The sequence below is a fragment of the Bos mutus genome, chromosome 19, assembly GCF_027580195.1.
Source record: "Bos mutus isolate GX-2022 chromosome 19, NWIPB_WYAK_1.1, whole genome shotgun sequence".
Taxonomy (NCBI): Eukaryota; Metazoa; Chordata; class Mammalia; order Artiodactyla; family Bovidae; genus Bos; species Bos mutus.
Genome location: NC_091635.1, coordinates 11737883 through 11756655, shown reverse-complemented (window position 1 = coordinate 11756655; position 18773 = coordinate 11737883). Strand labels below are relative to the sequence as shown.

Genomic DNA, 18773 nt, shown 5'->3' with positions numbered 1-18773 from the left:
GCCTCCGTTATGCGCCGCTCCAGTTGAGCGGTGCACATCTCGCGAGGCTGAGGCAGGGCCGGGCCCGACATGGCGGAAGGTAGGATTTTTGTGGAGCCGCGCGGGAAGGCGCGGAGCTTTGGGGGCGCTGCTGGCTGGGCCAAGCAGCCCTGAGCGGGAACGACCGGGCATGGTCGCATGGGGCACAGCGGGTCTCGCGAGCCTTCCTGTCCAGCCTCTGCCGGGCGCCTGGGGCGGGGGTCTCGAGCGCTATTCCTATGGCAACGCCCCTCCCGGCGTCTCCGACCCCAGGGGACCGCTGCGGGGTCCAGAGCCGGTCACTAGGTCGCGTGCCGGGACTGAGTGCAGCTGCTGGGATCCCCAGGGCCGCCGGGGAGGCTCCTTTGATTACCAGCGGCGCTGGGACGGCTGGGGAAGTAACACTTCTCCTTAAGAAATCGAAACTGCTGTCCTGGCAGGTCCCACATCCGGAAGGGGTATATCCCTTGCCTGCGGAAGAGACTGGGACTCTTCCCGGGGTGAGGGTCGGGGTGAGCCAGGGCTGTCACTGGCCGACGCGCCAGACGGGCGGGCGCTGTAGGCTCTGGGCTTCCCAGCAGCTCCAAGAGATTCGGGTCGGCTGGGGTTCTTTCCCCAGGTTTAGAGATGTGGACAGGAGGAGGAGGTTTGCTAGTTAGAGTAGTTGGCCAAGGTCACACTGCTCCTAAAAGATGTGCTAAACCAGACCTCGGCTCCTTTGCCTCTCAGTCCTATCCTTACTGTTTGCTGCTTTCTGGCGCTTTCTTTATGACACTGCAGGTAAAGGCAGTTTGGCTTCTCCCATTCTGTCTGCCTTAACGTAGCAGTATTAGAATCCTTCATTGTCAAAGCCTTGTACAGGTTGGGGGAAAGAAGACCCAGAGATGGGAGTTACCTGCCAGGGACCCTAAAGTGATGCTGTCGGACCTGGCTAGTGTGCTTCTCGTGTTCACCCCATTATTGGAGGAAAACACTGCTTCTTCGACTAAATGATTGCGTTTGGATGCAATAGGCTGGTGCTCCCGCCTCGCCTATTGATTTTGAGCTAAGCTTTGTTTGAACCCATCTTTACTTGAATTTTCTCTTTGGGCAGCACCTGACAGTTTGCAGCTTTTCTCATTTGATTAGACTTGGCAACAGCCTTGTGAAGGAGGTCTGACATGGGTGTCATTTGCACTTTATAGATAAAGGAATTGAGGCCAGAGTTCTAGAGATACCCAGGACCAGTACCCACTGTTGGTCTGCTCTTTCTGCCAAGCTATACCCGCTGTGGGGGAAACATCAGATAAATATTGTATGAAAACAGAGGAGGATTAAGAGGAATAGAAAGAAAGCTAAGGTATCCCCTGAAGCTAGTTTTTTGCATAAATCAGAGTGTTGTTTAATATTGTTTTAACACAGCGGGCAGCCAGCACAATGGAGCTTGTTGCCCAGAGCAGTGAATTGGAGTGGAAAGGTTCAGGAAGGCTTTAGGTGGGGTGACATTGTCCAGCACCTTTACATCAGTTAGAGAAGTTGAATGTTTTGGGAGTACATTACTGAGATTGAAGTTGTAGAGAGCAGCTGGGTTTTCATTCAGCAGTTTTCCTGAGCACCTGCTGTGTCTGCCAGTCTGATTCCAGCTTGAGGAGCTCCTACTAGCAGAATATGCTGATCCATAATCCTGCAGGTGCCTTGAGATTTGTATTAGGGTAACCTTGAGAGACATCCAGCTCCTGGAGAACACACCTTAAACAAAGCATCCTTTCAGGGTTAAATTGGCAAGGGAGTACAGATAGGTAAGCATAGTCAGGAGGTTCTGACTTGACAGTTTTTATTGTCTTTTCTGTGTTCCAGTTTCCTCCTCTGTGTTCTGATTTAAGCTTTTTGGAAACAATGTCGCAAATTTTGGGAAGATTCTGAGTGGATCATTCTAATCCAGTTACCTCATTAAACTGAGGGTGCTTGTTATGTTCAGGAAGGAAAGATTAGCTGGACAGTGTTTTGCAGGGGTGTTAACTTGTTTAATGCTGCTTGTACTTCAATCAGAATTTATCCAGCTGGCTATGCTTGTTTAGAAACACTCATTTACATATAAGCAAATAGCAAAAAATCCGTGTCATGTAACAACTGGATGCTCTGTAAGCACACTCTGTGGGAACCTCCCTGATAATGGTTTTCCTTTGGTGATGCAAGTGTGTGAGCCTGTGGGAAATGGCACTTAGCAATAGTAAACACAACCTGCCTAGACTGACTTATACAGTAACTTCCTAGTGGGACTTGTGTGGAAACCAAGCTTCTTTCCTTCCATCCATCCATGGATATTGCTTTGACTGTATATATTTAAGTAAAGTCCTAAAATTAATTTCAATTTCCACTCTACTTCCCTGAAGCTATCCTGCTAATTGAAGTGTCCTTCATCACTTGGAAAAGTCCCTCCAACTTGGTCTTCCTGCTTTTACTTTTTCTCCCTCATTTTGCTTCCCCACAACCTATTTATACTGTTTCCAGGGTTCCCTTTAAAACATAAATCAGATGTCTGTCTCATTCTTTGCAGTACACCTACCTTCTCCATGCCCTCCCCACTTCTGTGGCTCTCAGCGATCTTATTCCAAAGCCTTCCAGTGACCTTCAGGTCCCAACAGAGTCTGACTGCTGGTTAACACTGTTACCTTATTTCTTTATTCACGAAGATTTTGCCACACTAATGTCCTCGCTAATCTTCGTACATTCCCAGCATGCTTCAACTGCAGTATCTTTGTCCTGCAGTTCCCTTGGCCACAAACAGTCTTCCTCAGTTTCTCCATATAGCCAGTCGACTTGTATTCACTCAGGTGTCTGTTCAGTTCTCACCTCTTTAGAGATAGTCCCTAGATTTTGTCTGTCTTTTAATTCCCTTGCTGGAATATGACCCCCCACAAGGGCAGAGACTTTTTCTATTTTGTTCACTGCTGTACTTCCCAACTTAGAATCATGCCTGTGGTTGAAGGAATGAATAAATTATTGAGTGTCATTTACCAGACATCAAGAAGAGTTACTGGGAATTCCCTGGTGGTCTGGTGGTTAGGACTGCTCACTTTCATTGCTGAGGGTCAGGGTTCAGTCCCTCGTTGAGGAACTGAGATCCTACAAGCTGTGTGCCTTGGCCAAAATGAATAAATACATAAAATCTAAAAAATGAAAAGTTGTCTGGATACATCCTTAGTCTCTTGTCCGGTAAGCTGCCTGGTCCAGGTATTAATGTGCTCTGAATAATATCAGGCTGCTGGGAGCTGCCTAACCTACTTTTCATCCAGCCCAGTTTAGTCTTAGCAGTCGTGCAGTATTTAAGAGCTCAATCTCTGCAGGTGGACATGGGTTTGAATCCTAGTTTTACCAAGCTGTGATCATAGGCAAGCCAATGAATTGCTCTCAGTCTCAGTTTCCTCAGCTTTGAAAGGGGGATCATCTCTATCTCAAAAGAAATAGTGTCTCAAGAACCCTTTTATCACAGTGCCAGACATTTTGACCTGCCACACAGTCTCTCTCTTGTTAAATCTTAGTAGGCCTGGGACTTACAGTATTTATTGAACTCCACCTGGTAAGTAAGACACTGTAGGGTGGAGGATGGGATGAGCTTGGAGTTGGGGTGGAGGGAGAGGTACAAAAGAAGAGCCAGACCTAGAGCCTTTTCATAGGGAATGCAGCAGTCCGGGAAAGGAGGTGAAGAGCATGTGTGTTAGAAATTGCATTGTAGGTTAGAGAGTGAAAAATACGATACTCAGGCTAGGAAGAGATGTTTTAGAAAAGTGGTGTGGGGAGTGTTTGGGGTGTTGGGAAGCCTGTACTGCAGGAGATAAACTGGGCTTCTCTGGGCTGGGCTTTGGAAAATAGGCCTCTTTTGGACATGAGTTGGGAAGAGGTCACAATTCTCAGTGGAAGGAATAGCAGGATCTGAGGTTGGAAAAGTATGTGACAGGCCAGATTATGAAGGGATTGGTTAAATAAGCATTTAGATTTTACTTTGTGGGCCATGGGGTAGGGCTACTAAAAGGTATCAGCCAAGATAGTGACATGACTAGAATTGTCTGAGGCAAGTGAAAAAGGCTATAATGTAGAGGATGGATTTGGGAGGGAGGGAGGTCGGAACAGAGACTGTAGTAACTGATGACGAGTCCTTTGGTAAGGGTCACTGGGCTTGGTGAGGACTGATATGAGAGACATTCACTATAGAGGGTGTAAAACAGGGCTGGTGAAACCTGTTTGCATGTTGACAAGAGGGTTAATATCAAAGATGACTCAAGGGTTCTTGTCTGGGTGACTCAGATAATGGCTGGGGTGTTGACAGGAAGAGAAGGAACAGATTTGAGAACAAATGTCTTTACCTCAGTTGTGGACAGATTTCACCATGCCCAGTATACCTTTAGAGGATTATGGCTTAGCAAGCAGTTGGAAGTATTTCCAGTCAGACTGGTGTTTGTGTGAAAATTAGCTAGTGAGCTAGTATTTGTTGAGTATTTCCTATGCAGCCAGCTCTACCTCTGATCAGTGCTACAGAGTGAGGTTTTGAAAAATGTGTAAGTCACACCACTGACTTGTAGACAAGTCTTATCAGTTGAATCACAATCAGGAAAAAAGTATTTTATGGAAAATTCCATGGACAGAGGACCCTGGTGGTCTACAGTCCATGGAGTTGCAAAGAATCAGACATGACTGAACACACAACACACACACACAGGCAACTATGCTGGGGGTGGCAAAGTGAGCAACACAGTCTCAGCCTTAGTGGAAGTGCAGCCAAGAGGGGAAGGCAGAGTTTCTCATGTTGTACCTTATAGTTTACTGAGTTTTCTCCTTTGCATCGATGATGAGTCGTACCACTGTCCAGCTGAATGCTGAAGGTCAGTAACCTAGTGGTCATCCCTGTTGTTCAGTCGCTCAGTCGTGTCCAACTCTTTGCAACTCCACGGACTGCAGCATGGCAGACTTTCTAGTCCCTCACCAACTCCCGGAGCTTGCTCAAACTCAAGTTGGTGATGCCATCCAACCATCTCATTCTCTGTCATCCCCTTCTCCTGCCCTCAGTCTTTCCGAGCATCAGGGTCTTTTCCAGTGAGTCAGTTCTTTGCATCAGGTGGCCAAAGTGTTACAGCTTCAGCTTCAGCATAAGTCCTTCCAGTGAATAATCAGTGTTGATTTCCTTTAGGATTGACTGGTTTGATCTTCCAGTCCAAGGGACTCTCAAGTCTTCTCCAACACCACAGTTCCAAAGCATCAATTCTTCAGCGCTCAGACTTCCTTATGGTCCAGCTCTCACATCCATACATGACTACTGGAAAAATCATTGCTTTGAAAGTAATGTCTCTACTTTTGACTTCGCCCAGCTCTGTGCATGTGTGTGTGTGTAGTAAGTTGCTTCAGTTGTATCTGACTCTTTGTGACACTATGGACCATAGCCTGCCAGGCTCCTCTGTCCATGGGATTCTCCAGGCAAGAATACTGGCGTGGGTTGCCGTGCCCTCCTCCAGGGGAATCTTCCCAACCCAGGGATCTAACCCACGTCTCTTTTCATCTCCTGCATTGACAGGCGGGTTCTTTACCACTCATACCACCTGGGAAGTCCCTCTAACTGTGTAGTCAGCACCAAATCCTGTGGGTCTTACAAAGCTCTCACATATGTTTTTTCCTTTCTGCCGTCATTCTGGTAGTTTGGGCTAGTGGTTCTCAACCTGGAGAACCCTGCATATTAGAATCACCTGGGAAGCTTCTAAAAACTCAAGATTTATGCATCAGTCAGCTTCAGTGAAAATCAGTATATCCCACAAAAAATTTTTTTTCAATCTGAATCAGTATAGAATAGAAGAGGATTTTACTAAATCATTTTTTAAAACAAATATAACTACGTGCATGTATATAATATTACACATATACATAAATAAACTTAGGTCATCTTTCCTAACTAAGAAGTCTTCAGTAGTAGGTGTTATTTGTAAATGAAGTAAAAGGATTTTTTTAAATCAACTTTTGTTAAATAATGGCTTTTCGACTTTGTTAAAGCATTTGAGTTGTAACAGGATTGCTAGCCTTTTTAAAGGGTGAAAAGTCAAAATATGAAATATCTTTTAGCACCACTCTTTTTATTATGTCCAAACTTCTTGTCTGTGTATGTGTGTGTGAACTGGGAGGGTACAGACTGGCAGAGGTATCTTGCTATTCCTTTGTACTCTCCTCCAGATGCTATTGCTGTCTAGCCCTTCCTCTTTTCTTTTTTCTTTTTTTTTTGCACGTGCCTTGTGGCTTACGGGCTCTCACTTCCCTGACCAGAGACTGAACCCCAGTACGGTAGTGAAAGGCTGGAATCCTAACCACTAGGCCACTAGGGAACTCCCTCCCTTCCTCTTTTCATTAGGGTATTTTGTGAACTTGAATTTCAACAGTAAATACATCCACTTATTTCTTTTTTGTTAAACATTTTTCCTAGAATTAAGCACTGTAGTTAGCGCTAGTAATCCTAGTGAAAGAAAAATTACATCTGTAATATGACATGTTTAGGCAAGTAGTGGTAGTAGTAATTCATTACCTGCGAGGATTTTATGTTTTCTGATGCCAGCAAGGAAGATAGTTTTCTCTGGGAATATGATATGTGCTTTAATGAAATATTGTTATGTAGAAGACTGAAACAAAATTATTTTTGTAGTTCTCAAAATGAGATGTTACCAGTTTTACAGTCATTTTTCTTTCATCTAATGGACATAGTTAAAGCATAGGGAGAAAGTCATTTAGTAATTACAGAATTATACAAAGAACACTAATTCAGGGTGAAAATTGGGGGCTGGAAAGAACTATAGACCTGTGGAGAGAAGGGAAATATCAGGGTTTTGTTCATCTAAAAGGATTTAATGAATACACTGTGGGTTAGAATTGGAGTAGGCAGGGAGTAGAAATCACATTTAAGGTAGGGAGTGGGAAGAGCATTTAATTTCTAAGTCAGTGAATTAATAATTAATAACTTTTTGTTTGATGTCCTGACGTTGAGACTGAAAATAGGTAGCATGGTACAGTGGGATGAGCATGAGCTTTGGCTTGAGATCTTAGATCATGATGTAGAACATTTTTATAATCTTAAAATAATTTCCTCGAACTCCCTTGCATTCATTCAGTCCCATTCCCCTGACCCCTGGCAACCACTGATGTGCTTTAACTATGAAGCCTGAAATATTTACTACCTGGCCCTTCACTGAAAAAGTTTGCCAACTCCCGACCTCGAAGGAAGAGTCTTTTAAGAAGCTTTGTTGGGTCCTTTTCTGTCCTGTGACTTGGTGATTAAATTATATATATATATATTGCAATTGATGTTGGTTTCTTTTTTTAGGGTATTCCTAGTGAATATAGATTTTCTTTTTGTCCCAGGCATCTTTGGTTAGGTGAGGAGTGATGAATTACCAGAGAACGCATCAAAATATCTGACCTCCAACTGCATTGGTGAAGAGTAAATGGGTATTATTTGGGAAAAAAACATGATGAAATTGTGATGCAAGTACTGATATTCTTCACTGATACTTAGTATAGCTCTTCTGGTGAAACTGTAGGTTTATCTATTATTTAAATTTCTAGGCTTATTTTTCAAAGGGAAAGTTGGAGAAAGAGAAAAAAGAAGCCACAGCTGAAAATTAGTCACTTGATAAAGAAGTGGTAGTAAACCTTTAAACTAGACACTGTTGTGAATAGTTTAATATATCTTAATTACTCCTCGACAGCACTCTCAGATACTATTATTATTCCTACTTTCTACCTGTGAAAACCAAAGCGCAGAAAGAAATGACTTGCCAAGGTCACACTGCTAGTAAATGTGGGCCTGGGTTCCAGTCCAGGCGAGTGAGGGTCCAGAGCACACTGTCTTAAGGGCAATATCATGTTGCCTTTCTTAGAACAATAGCGCACATGTACTGACCTCTTACTGCAGGGCAGGTGTGCTTCTAAGGTCCTTGTTTATGTTTACATACTTAACCTAGGTGGAGAAGGAGGCATTTGCCTGAGGAATGACCACTAGAAAGTGCTGGGGCTGGGATCTGACTCCAGAGCCTGCGCGCCCTCACCACTGCACTGAGCTGTAGGTTCTGCATTATTACTCAGAATGGTAATTGTATACTTCCTCCTGTAAGAACTTTACAGCTTGCTGGTACTTCAAGGACACGTTTGCTTGCTGTTTGCAAGCAGACGCGTTGCCCACAGAATACTGTCTCAGCCATGGCTGCTTTCTTTGTTATATCAGGAGACGGTGTGGCAGTTGCAGTGCCACTGGTTGGTGTGCTTGTGATCAGGGTTTTCTCCTGCAAAAGATGCAAGACGGGGAGCAGCTGTGATTTCATGAATGAGAGTCTGTATCCTAACACCCTCCTTTTATCTCACCTCTTCTCTGATCATAACCTTCGTAGTTTATGTCTCGGACTTCCCTGGTGGCTCAAACGGTAAAGTGTCTGCCTACAATGCGGGAGACCCGGGTTCAATCCCTGGGTCAGGAAGATCCCCTGGACAAGGAAATGGAAACCCACTCCAGTATTCTTGCCTGGAGAATCCCATGGTCAGAGGAGCCTGGTGGGCTGCAGTCCATGGGGTCACAGAATCAGACATGACTGAGCGACTTACACACACACACACACACACACATTGTTGTTAGGGAACTGTTGACTGAAACAAGTGTTAGGGTCAAGGCTGCAGGTGGAAATTTGTGTCAGTAATTCTGAGAGCTACTAGGGATATTGCTGTAGATTTTGGATTTACCTGTTTGTAACTGACCAACCTAGATAGCATATTCAAAAGCAGAGACCTTTGCCAACAAAGGTCCGTCTAGTCAAGGCTATGGTTTTTCCTGTGGTCATGTATGGATGTGAGAGTTGGACTGTGAAGAAGGCTGAGCGCCGAAGAATTGATGCTTTTGAACTGTGGTGTTGGAGAAGACTCTTGAGAGTCCCCTGGACTGCAAGGAGATCCAGCCAGTCCATCCTAAAGGAGATCAGTCCTGGGTGTTCTTTGGAAGGACTGATGCTAAAGCTGAAACTCCAGTACTTTGGCCACCTGATGCGAAGAGTTGACTCACTGGAAAAGACTCTAATGCTGGGAGGGATTGGGGGCAGGAGGAGAAGGGCATGACAGAGGATGAGATGGCTGGATGGCATCACCGAATCAATGGGTGAACTCCGGGAGTTGGTGATCGACAGGGAGGCCTGGCGTGCTGCGATTCATGGGGTCTCAAAGAGTCGGACACAACTGAGCAACTGAACTGAACTGGTATCCAAAGGAATTTACAAAGATTCCTTGAGAACATTTTTGAAATAGAACTTTTATGATCTTTAAGGGTTGGAGGAGTGCGTAACTTTCTACTCTCTGAGGCAAATGTCCTCATAGTTCCCCGCACATGAATCAGTATCCAGATTCTTTGTGACTGTTAGTTTCATTCTTGTCCCTCCTGTTTGTGAGTTCCTGTAGATACTACTTCTGTATTTTATATAGATTCCACATTTGGCACTGCTGCTGCTGCTAAGTCGCTTCAGCCATGTCCGACTCTGTGCGACCCCATAGACGGCAGCCCACCAGGCTCCCCGTCCCTGGGATTCTCCAGGCAAGAACACTGGAGTGGGTTGCCATTTTCTCCTCTAATGCATGAAAGTGAAAAGTGAAAGTGAAGTCGCTCAGTTGTGTCTGACTCTTAGCGACCCAGTGGACTGCAGCCTACCGGGCTCTTCTGTCCCTGGGATTCTCCAGGCAAGAACACTGGAGTGGGTTGCCATTTTCTCCTCTAATGCATGAAAGTGAAAAGTGAAAGTGAAGTCGCTCAGTTGTGTCCGACTCTTAGCGACCCAGTGGACTGCAGCCTACCGGGCTCTTCTGTCCATAGGATTTTCCAGGCAAGCGTACTGGAGTGGGGTGCCATTGCCTTCTCTGTTGGCACTACTTTGGTGCTGTATTATTTGAAAAATGTACAAATTAAACTGCCCTTTTAAAAAAATTCTAAGGGGCAACTGCTGATCTTCCATAAGAATGATAGTTTAAGTGAAATGAAAATGCAGAACATTTATGGATGCTATAGTGTTGGTGGATTTTGGGACTCTTGAGCAAAAGTTTGGCTAGAATAAGGTGTAATTGAAACCAAGGTTAATGGGTTCAGTGTGCTTCAGGGAAGAAAAATCTGCAATCCATAGCCACAGGCAACCCCTGTGAAAACTTAGCAGCTGTCTCTTGGGCAAGTAAGATGTGACTATAGCCACCTGTTTGAACTAGCAAGATAAGGTGTCCTCTTGTTATCCATTAAATTGACTTAGGCAGAGGCAGGAGACTTGCAGGCTTCTTGCCGGTGACTTTTATGGAGGGCAAGGGTAGGTTTTGCTTTCTAATGATTTGTTTTTCTCCTGGAGCCTACTGTTGTGCCTAGCCCACAAACCTGCTGACTGATACTAATTTAAAAGGAAAATCTGACGAAGAAGGTAAATCACTGAAGCCTTTCCCTTATATTTTCTGGACCTAGTAAGCTGCAAACACTGACAGGCTTTATTTAAATTTTTTGGAGTGAAACGCCACTTGTCTGAGATGTCTTTCCTTGCGCTGCCTTAAGGCCAGGTGGGCTTGCCCTGTGCTGTATTTATATGCCTTGTCAGAGTGCTTTCAGGTTTTCAGCTTGTCTTTTAATTGCCTGTCTTCTCCATTACCCAGCAACTTTGTGAAAAACGTGTGCCAAGATGGTTTTCTTTACTTTCACACTGGCACTTTATAAATTTTCAATGAACTGCTAGGTTATACAGTTGCTGTCTTAAGAGTTGCAAATCTCTGGATAAGCTAATGAATGAACAGAAAAAAAATTGCAGTACTGTTGATCTTCTGTCTAAACAGTAGTATTCCCAGAGCAGTCTAACTGTGTGTGACCTGGGGGCTGAGCTTTTTCTCCAGGCCAGTCATCCCCACACCTGATGTCATCTAAAAGCACATACATTTCCTGTGATCCTGCTCCAGATCTGCTGAATTTGGGTGCTGTCTCTTTAGTTCAGATTGCCTAAGTGATTCTTACGCAGCCAGTCTTGGGAGTAATGTCCTCAAGAGCAGTCTGAGGCCGGAAGTGGGTAGGAGTCATGGGCCTGTCCCCTTTGTGCTCCTCAGCTTATAGTCTGGGAATTGAGCCAGAAGTGATCTTTAGGTTCCTTCCTTTCCTAAAGTTTTGTGATGTGTAAAAACCCTTACACTTGGGTATTAGAAAATTATTTACTTTCCCTCATTCTTATAATTGTTTTCCATAATCTTTAAAATTTGTATAAAATAATATATTTGCTTTCTAAGTGCACATCGATTTAATACTCAAATAATATTACAAGACTTAAAAAATAAAGTTTTGCCACCCCTCAGAACCCACTTCCCAGACTACTTTCCCCTCTTCTCTGTTGACCTCTAAGTGATAATACTGCCATTTCTATATGGATCAATGGTAGACATTGACTGACTTTTTCCTCTGATAGGTTAAGAGTTGCCTCTTGGAGAGCATTTTTTTTTTTTTTTTTTTTTAAGATACAGCCTAACTAACTTGCACTTCTTCCAAATTAATAATAATGAAGGGTTTTTTTTTTTTTTTTGGCCTTGTTGTATGGCTTGCAGGATCTTGGTTCCCTGACCAGGGATTGAACCCAAGCCATGGCAGTGAAAGTACCGAGTCCTAACCACAGGACCACAAGGGAATTCCCTAATGACGATTTTTAAAAGCATGTTAGGCTTTACTCTTTGGTTTGGGAATTGTCAGTGCAGACTTGTTATATGAGGTGATGAAGCATTTAAAGCCTTGATAGCTCGTTCATTATTTAGCACTGTTTTTCCATTTCTGTTTTTCCTTTTGTTCATCACCTTATCTTTCTGATAATGTCCTATTGATTTGCTGTGATTTTAATTGATCAGTCTTAATTCCTCGGTCAATAAAAATTTGAAACTCATTGTTTTTCATGACTCAAAAAAATGTGTAAATAGTTACAATAGTTTAAATTATTTAACCAATAATTATGTAATTGTGGAAAGCATAAAAGGGGTGTGGAGGAAATGCTGACAATTTTGCATGCATGTGCCAGTTATAGTAATTTTAATTTTCACAGCAGCACCAAGTAGAAGATCCCCCTTCTTATTTTACATATAAAGAAACTGAAGCTCAGAGAGGTAAACTGCCCATGGTACCCAAAACTAGTTACTAAACGGGCTCATATTCCCATCACTTGAAACTCCAGAAGCTACTACAAGTGTATATATCAGTTTTTTTAAAACTTAATTGATGCATAAGATACATGCAAAGAACGGCAAAACATGAGCCCAATGAATTACCAAAATAAAACTTTTATAATTTATATAAAATTATTTATAATTTGAATGTGCATATTTAAAATGTAACCACCACTGAGTTAACAACAAAAAAATAATCTTACCACCCAGAGGGCACCCCTCCTGTGCCCTCCCAGTTACCACTCTCCTGCCATTCCTCCCAAGACAAGCATTATCATGACTCCATAGATTCATTTTGCTCTGAGTGACAGCAACTTTTGGACAAAATTTGATGTCACTCCTAAATTTATATGTCCTTTTACATTTTCTGTTAACCACATCTAGAAAATCAGTGCCAGTTTTTCTTTAAAGAGGCCACCAACTTCATATCTTTCTCTGTAGGAAAAATAAGTATACATTTTGTAAAATCACATGAACTTACTGCTTTGTGCATCTCCATTTCAGGTAAATAATTGCAATTTCTTGGCTCTTTAGTCCTAGTAACTATAAATAACTCTTCAAAACCAGTGACCTGTAAATTTGTCACACCAGAATAGAAGTGTAGATATGAGTCCTACCAAAGGAATTTTGTAGTTATAAATGCTAAGATTTGAAAAATATTACAGTAGAATCATTGTAAATACTATTTTCTTTTAGCCAGTGGGTTTTTTTTTTTTAAGCAATATTTGGCATAAAAATTAGTAGGCTAAATAAATTGCAGTATTTTGAAAAAAATTATAGAAATTCTCATCTGATACATAACTCATAAGCACAGTGATCAGCAGCTATAAGCAAATTTTCATCTTGTAGGTGCCTTCTACTTTGTTAGCCCAGGAATGCTGATTTACACCTGAGATAATATCTAGTTTATATTTAATGTAGATCTTCTACATAAGGAGAAAAAAGTTCCCTCTTGTATGTATGAAGATAAGACTATTAGTATTTAAGTATTTAAACAAGTTTCTCTCTAAATACTTTTTCATAACTATGAAAGCAGCTGCTGCTGCTGCTCTTGGTTCAGTCGTGTCCGACTCTGTGCGACCCCATAGACAGCAGCCCACTAGGTTCCCCCGTCCCTGGGATTCTCCAGGCAAGAACACGAGTGGGTTGCCATTTCCTTCTCCAATGCATGAAAGTGAAAAGTGAAAGTGAAGTCGCTCAGTCGTGTCCGGCTGTTCGCAACCCCATGGACTGCAGCCTACCAGGCTCCTCCGTCCATGGGATTTTCCAGGCAAGCGTACTGGAGTGGGGTGCCATTGCCTTCTCTGAACTATGAAAGCAGAACACGTTTGTTATAGAATACCTGAAATGTGCAAGAAAGTGCAAAGAAGAAAACAAATCTGATATTTTGTGGTATTTGTCGTTCTGTTCCTCATATATTTGAATGTTTATAATAAAATTGAAATTATAAAATATATTTAGCTTCACAGCCTCATTTTTTGTTACTATAATTTGAATGTGCGTATTTAGTATTACATATTTCTTTGAAAACAGTAATAGTTGCATAATAACTTCACTCTCATGTACCACTTATTCCTGTTTTTTGAATGGAAACATCTCTTTTTGAACTGGCATAGGGTTGGAGCCATACGAGTGAGTGGGAGACATCCAAGATGACTCCCACATCTCTTCTGCAGGTAACTGGGAGAGATGGTGTGTCATTTATTAATACAGGGACCATACGAAAAGCAATTTGCTTGAAGCTAAGAAGAGAGATCTGCATAGAGAGAAGGGTCTACGGATCACTGGCGCTAGATTTTGGTTTTAACCACAGACCAAGGATCTGATATAGCTGCCTTGGAAGATGGCACAGTTGAGAAGGCCAGGGGTAGACCTCCTGGGGAATATCAGTGGTGGAGGGTTTGGAGGGATGTGCAGAGAAGCATGTGGAAGTGACAGAGCACCAGAATTGGAGAGAAGGTGGCATGGTGGTGGCTGAAAGAAGAAAAAAGCAGGATGGACAGCAGTGTCCTGTGCTGAGAGGAGTACCACTGGCAAGTGTCTTAGATTTGGCAATTAGAAGGTCATCATTGAGAGGGGCTTCAAGGGGGTAGTGGGGACAGAGGGAGGGAATGGCAGGGTGATAGTGTGTGAGGAAATGTGTGTGGTAGCTAGAGATGGAAGGGCAGAGGTGGTCAGATGTGTGAAAGGAGAGTTTTATTTTACTGTTGATAGAGACCTAGGCCGGTGTTTGTGCTGATGAGAGGGTTCCAGCTGAAAGAGATTGAAGTTGCTGGAGCTGGGGCGGTTGATGATAAAGCAAAGGACCTGGGGAGAGTGAAGGGTTTGGAGCAGAGGTGGAGTGCGTAAGCTTGCGTAGGAGGGAGCTGCAGTCTCTGAGAAGGCAGGGGGTAGACGGGAGTAGCTTTTGGTACAGTGGGGATTGTTGGCAGTTGCTCAGTTTTCTCAAGACGTTGTCAGAGAAGGTAGGAGATGGCCCTGAGGGCTGTGTCCAGATTTGGGGTTTCTGTGGTGGGGAGTAGAGGAGTGAATGTTCTGTGGCCCAGAGGATGACCACAGCAGCACTGTAGTTCCATGGATGTGATATTCATGATTGCCTGAATCCCCACCAAGACTGCAGGTAAGAGAGAAGTTTCTGGACTTTGCTTCCTCAGAGAAGCCTTCCCTAATGTCCTAAGTTAAATTTCTCTGGTGCACTGGGATGACCCAGAGGGATGGTATGAGGAGGGAGGAGGGAGGAGGGTTCAGGATGGGGAACATATGTATACCTGTGGCAGATTCATTTCGATATTTGGCAAAACTAATACAATATTGTAAAGTTTAAAAATAAAATTAAAAAAAAAAGAAGAATGTATGTTTGTGAAAATAGGTTTTGAATGGGATTGGCAAAGACCAACAACAGGAAACTCACTTCTGAACACACACACACACACAAAAATTTCTTTATTATAGGTTCTCAAAGCTCTGTTCTTTCTAGTACTGATCTGAGTTGTAGCTTTTCATTTAGTTGTTGCAGTTGTTATAATTATAAACGTTTACTTCCCCAGTAACTAAAAGCTCGGAGGAAAGACATGTCTGATTTTGCTTAAGTACTGTACTATCAGGCCCCTCACAGATACTTGGTAAATTTTGAATGAGTCAAAAACAGTGGTTTTCAACCTTTAGAATCTGCCCCAGCACACCTGTGGGATATGACCTGCTTCCATCTGGTTATTGACTTCCCTGAGCCTTCCCGAGGGAGGGCAGGTATCAGGTAGTGTGGGATAGTGGCGGATAGGCACTGAATGCCTGGGCTGTTGTCCTAGCCCCACACGTCTCGCCAGCTTCGTGCCCTTGGACAAATTCTTAGCCTCTCTGTACCCCAGTGCCCTCCTCTGTAAAGTGGCTAGTCATAATAGTACCTGCCCCATGGGGTCCCTGTGAGATTCACAGAAAACTTGTAAAACAGCATGTGACATGTAGAATTTACTAATTCCTATTAGCGGTTTGAAAACTGATCTTCAGGGAAATGGAGAAGAAATCCCTGCAACGTGACGGCACCCTGAACAACACCATTCTTGGTCTTGTAGGAGTATCAGTAAGAAATAGTAGAAACATCATGTGACTACGGTTGACCCTTGAACAATATCAGTGGCTAGGAACTCTGCCTTACCTTCCGGCAGAGTGGAAAATCCGCGTGTAACTTAGAGCCCTCCGTGACCTTGATTCTTCCAGATCTTTGGAGTCAACCAACTGCAGATGGTGTTGCAGCCGTCCCCAACCTTTTTGGCACCAGGGACCAGTTTCAAGGAAAACAGCTTCTCCATGGACTGAGGGGTGGAGGAGGGTTTCCAGATGATTCAAGAGCATTACATTTATTGTGCACTTTATTCCTATTATTATTACATCAGCTCCACCTCAGATGGAGTTGCTTGGGGGCCCCTGCTGTATAGTATTTACTACTGGAAAATATCCGTGTGTAAGTAAACCCAGGCAGTTCAAACCCGTGTTGTTCAAGCATCAGCTGTGGTCGTTTTGGTAATCCCATCCTAGCTGTGGGATGAGGGATGAGTGATTGCTGTCTGTTTACACCTAGCGTGGTAAACTTGATTCTTTGTCTCCCTTGCAGAGGAGGTGGCCAAGTTGGAGAAGCACTTGATGCTTCTCCGACAAGAGTATGTCAAGCTGCAGAAGAAATTGGCAGAGACAGAGAAGAGATGCACTCTTTTAGCTGCACAAGCAAAGAAAGAAAGCAGCAGTGAGTCCTTCATCAGCCGCCTGCTGACGATCGTGGCCGACCTCTACGAGCAGGAGCAGTATAGGTGAGCTTCTGGCACGGGGCCAGTTTGGAGAAGCAGACCCTTTGGCTTTCTCTCTTGCTTTCTGCTGGTCTTCAGCACAGAGTATGGGTGTCCTGGTGATTGCATCCCTGGTACAGATTAGGAATTAGCTTGCAAGTTCAGGGATTCAGGGGAGGAATTCATTTTCTCTTGGGCTGGTCAAATAAGTCATCTTGGAGCTACTGGTTGGTGTAGCATGATGGTTGAGGGTGGACTTTGGGGTCACACAGTTCAGCTGGCCACTTACTGGCTATGTGACCTGGAACTGTATGATGTGCCTCAGGCTCCTCATCTGTAAAATGGGGATAATACTATTTACCTCAGGGTTATTGAGATTAGATGTTTGGATGGCATCACTGACCTCAAAGAACATGAGTAAACTCCAGGAGTTGCTGATGGTCAGGGAGGCCTGGTATGCTGCAGTCCGTCGGGTCACACAGTCAGACACGACTGAGCTTCTGAACTGAGCTAGAGTTATTGTGTGGATTAAATTAATAAATACTGTTTGAGCACTTAGAAAAACACTGTCTGGCATATAGTAAGTGCTCAGTTTTTAAGCTACTGTTTTGAGTGAGTTTTATGGTAAATGTTAAAGGCTGAGTACGATTTAGTAAAGACAGTAATGTCACTAGTAGAGGGACTGGCTGAGAACAGACTCACAGATGGGAATGTGTGGAGGATTTAGAGGAGGGGGCCCACTGTAGGGTACATACCCATGCAGAGGAGCACTGGAGTGGTGGGAAGGGTAGGGTGGGTTGCATTGGGATGCCAAGGTGAGGAAATTGGACTTGATCCTTTAGGAAGTGTGAAATAGGGTTTTCAAATTTACAGGAATGACATAAAGTGGTGTTTCAGGCAGATTAGCCTGGTAACATCATGTAGGCGAAATTATAAAGAGAACAAGAGCAGAATCAGGCCAGAAGTGATGAAGGACTGAACTGGGATGATGGCTGCAGTTGTGGAAAAGAAACATGGACATGAATGTGCCTAGCAGGATTTGCCTACTAGAGAGGCAAGATTGGAATAGATGATTTAGTAAAATTGGGAAATAAGACATTTAAAATCGATCAAAATCCAGAACTGCCATCTACCATCTTAATCATTTCTAAAAGAAAAGAAAAATTGAATACCGAGAAATGGGAATTACACACTCTGAGTAAAGGACCCTTTCTTTAAATCTAATGGATGCAGCTACTTGTAAAATATAGGTCACTCTCTCTCTCTCTCTTTTTTTCCTTCTCCTCTTTTTCCCATGGATAAGTGAAAACTTTGTTCTCACTGGCTCCAGGACGCCGACACAGCTCTCTCACTGTCCAGGACTCTTTCCCGTTAGAATTCCCACCGTTTACTTTCCTATTACGTAACAGTTGACTGCATTCTTACACTGTAGTCTTTCTAGGAGACAGTGGGAATGAGACTGGGCAGTTTCCTCTTCTGGCAACTTTTTACCTGGTCAGCTGTGGTGTGGTCCCAGGGTTCTGGTGGGTCTCTCTTCCGCTTCTAAAACCTGTCCTTTTATCAAAAGGCCAAATACCTTTGTTATCTACAACCAGTGATCAGATGGGGAATGGAGACTTTGAAGAGGACTGAGCTTTTGCATGGAATAACTGAAAGTAGAATATAAATTTCTAAAGCAGATTCTCTTTTACCAAGATAAGGGATAAAAAAAAAACCTTTTGTCCCATGAACGTGTGTTTTGTTGAAGAGTTTAAATAGTGTTTTTATGTACATTTTAGTAGAGTAATTGGAGAGTTAGTGTTAAATTTTTAAATTGAGCAATGTGGAAGAAATTGGTGCACTTCTTAGCTAAAGTTCAGGGGAAGGCTTTTGTCCCATAAGATACTTAAAAATGATGGTTGAAAGTGTTAGTTGCTTTGTAGTTGTTTACAACCAAACATAATTTTTCCTGTCTGAGTGCTTAAGACACTCTAGCAAGAAGCTCTTTCTTTATGCTTCCTCTTCAGTGACAACATCCTTGTATCCATATTTTAAAAGGAAATGCCTTTAAATGACTAGAATGAAAAACTTTAAAAAATTGCTAGCCTCCCAGTTGTTTATGTATAGTCTTCAAAGACTTGACCTGTCCCAAGTTTCCATTTTTGAATTATATTTTTAAAAATTATCACTATTAGAGATTATTAGTGAAATTCTTATATTTATTTCTCTTTGGGATTGTTTAGTGTCTGACTTTTGTGACCCCCATGGACTGTAGCTCACCAGTCTCCTCTCTGACCA

At 43.1% G+C, this 18773-nt stretch overlaps 1 protein-coding gene across 2 annotated transcripts in view; it reads left to right on the top strand.

Moving 5' to 3' along the window:
• Positions 1-18773, top strand: part of ANKFY1 (ankyrin repeat and FYVE domain containing 1) — a 69615-nt gene continuing 50842 nt past the window's right edge. Inside the window, exons 1-2 of one of the 2 annotated variants that reach the window (XR_011467919.1) lie at positions 1-79; positions 16328-16520. Coding sequence is in view for 1 of the 2 variants with exons in the window: in XM_005906671.3 (XP_005906733.2) it covers positions 70-79; positions 16328-16520 (203 nt within the window). In the remaining variant the exon portion in view is untranslated. The remainder of the gene's footprint in view (positions 80-16327; positions 16521-18773) is intronic. The other variant, XM_005906671.3, reaches the window with a different exon arrangement.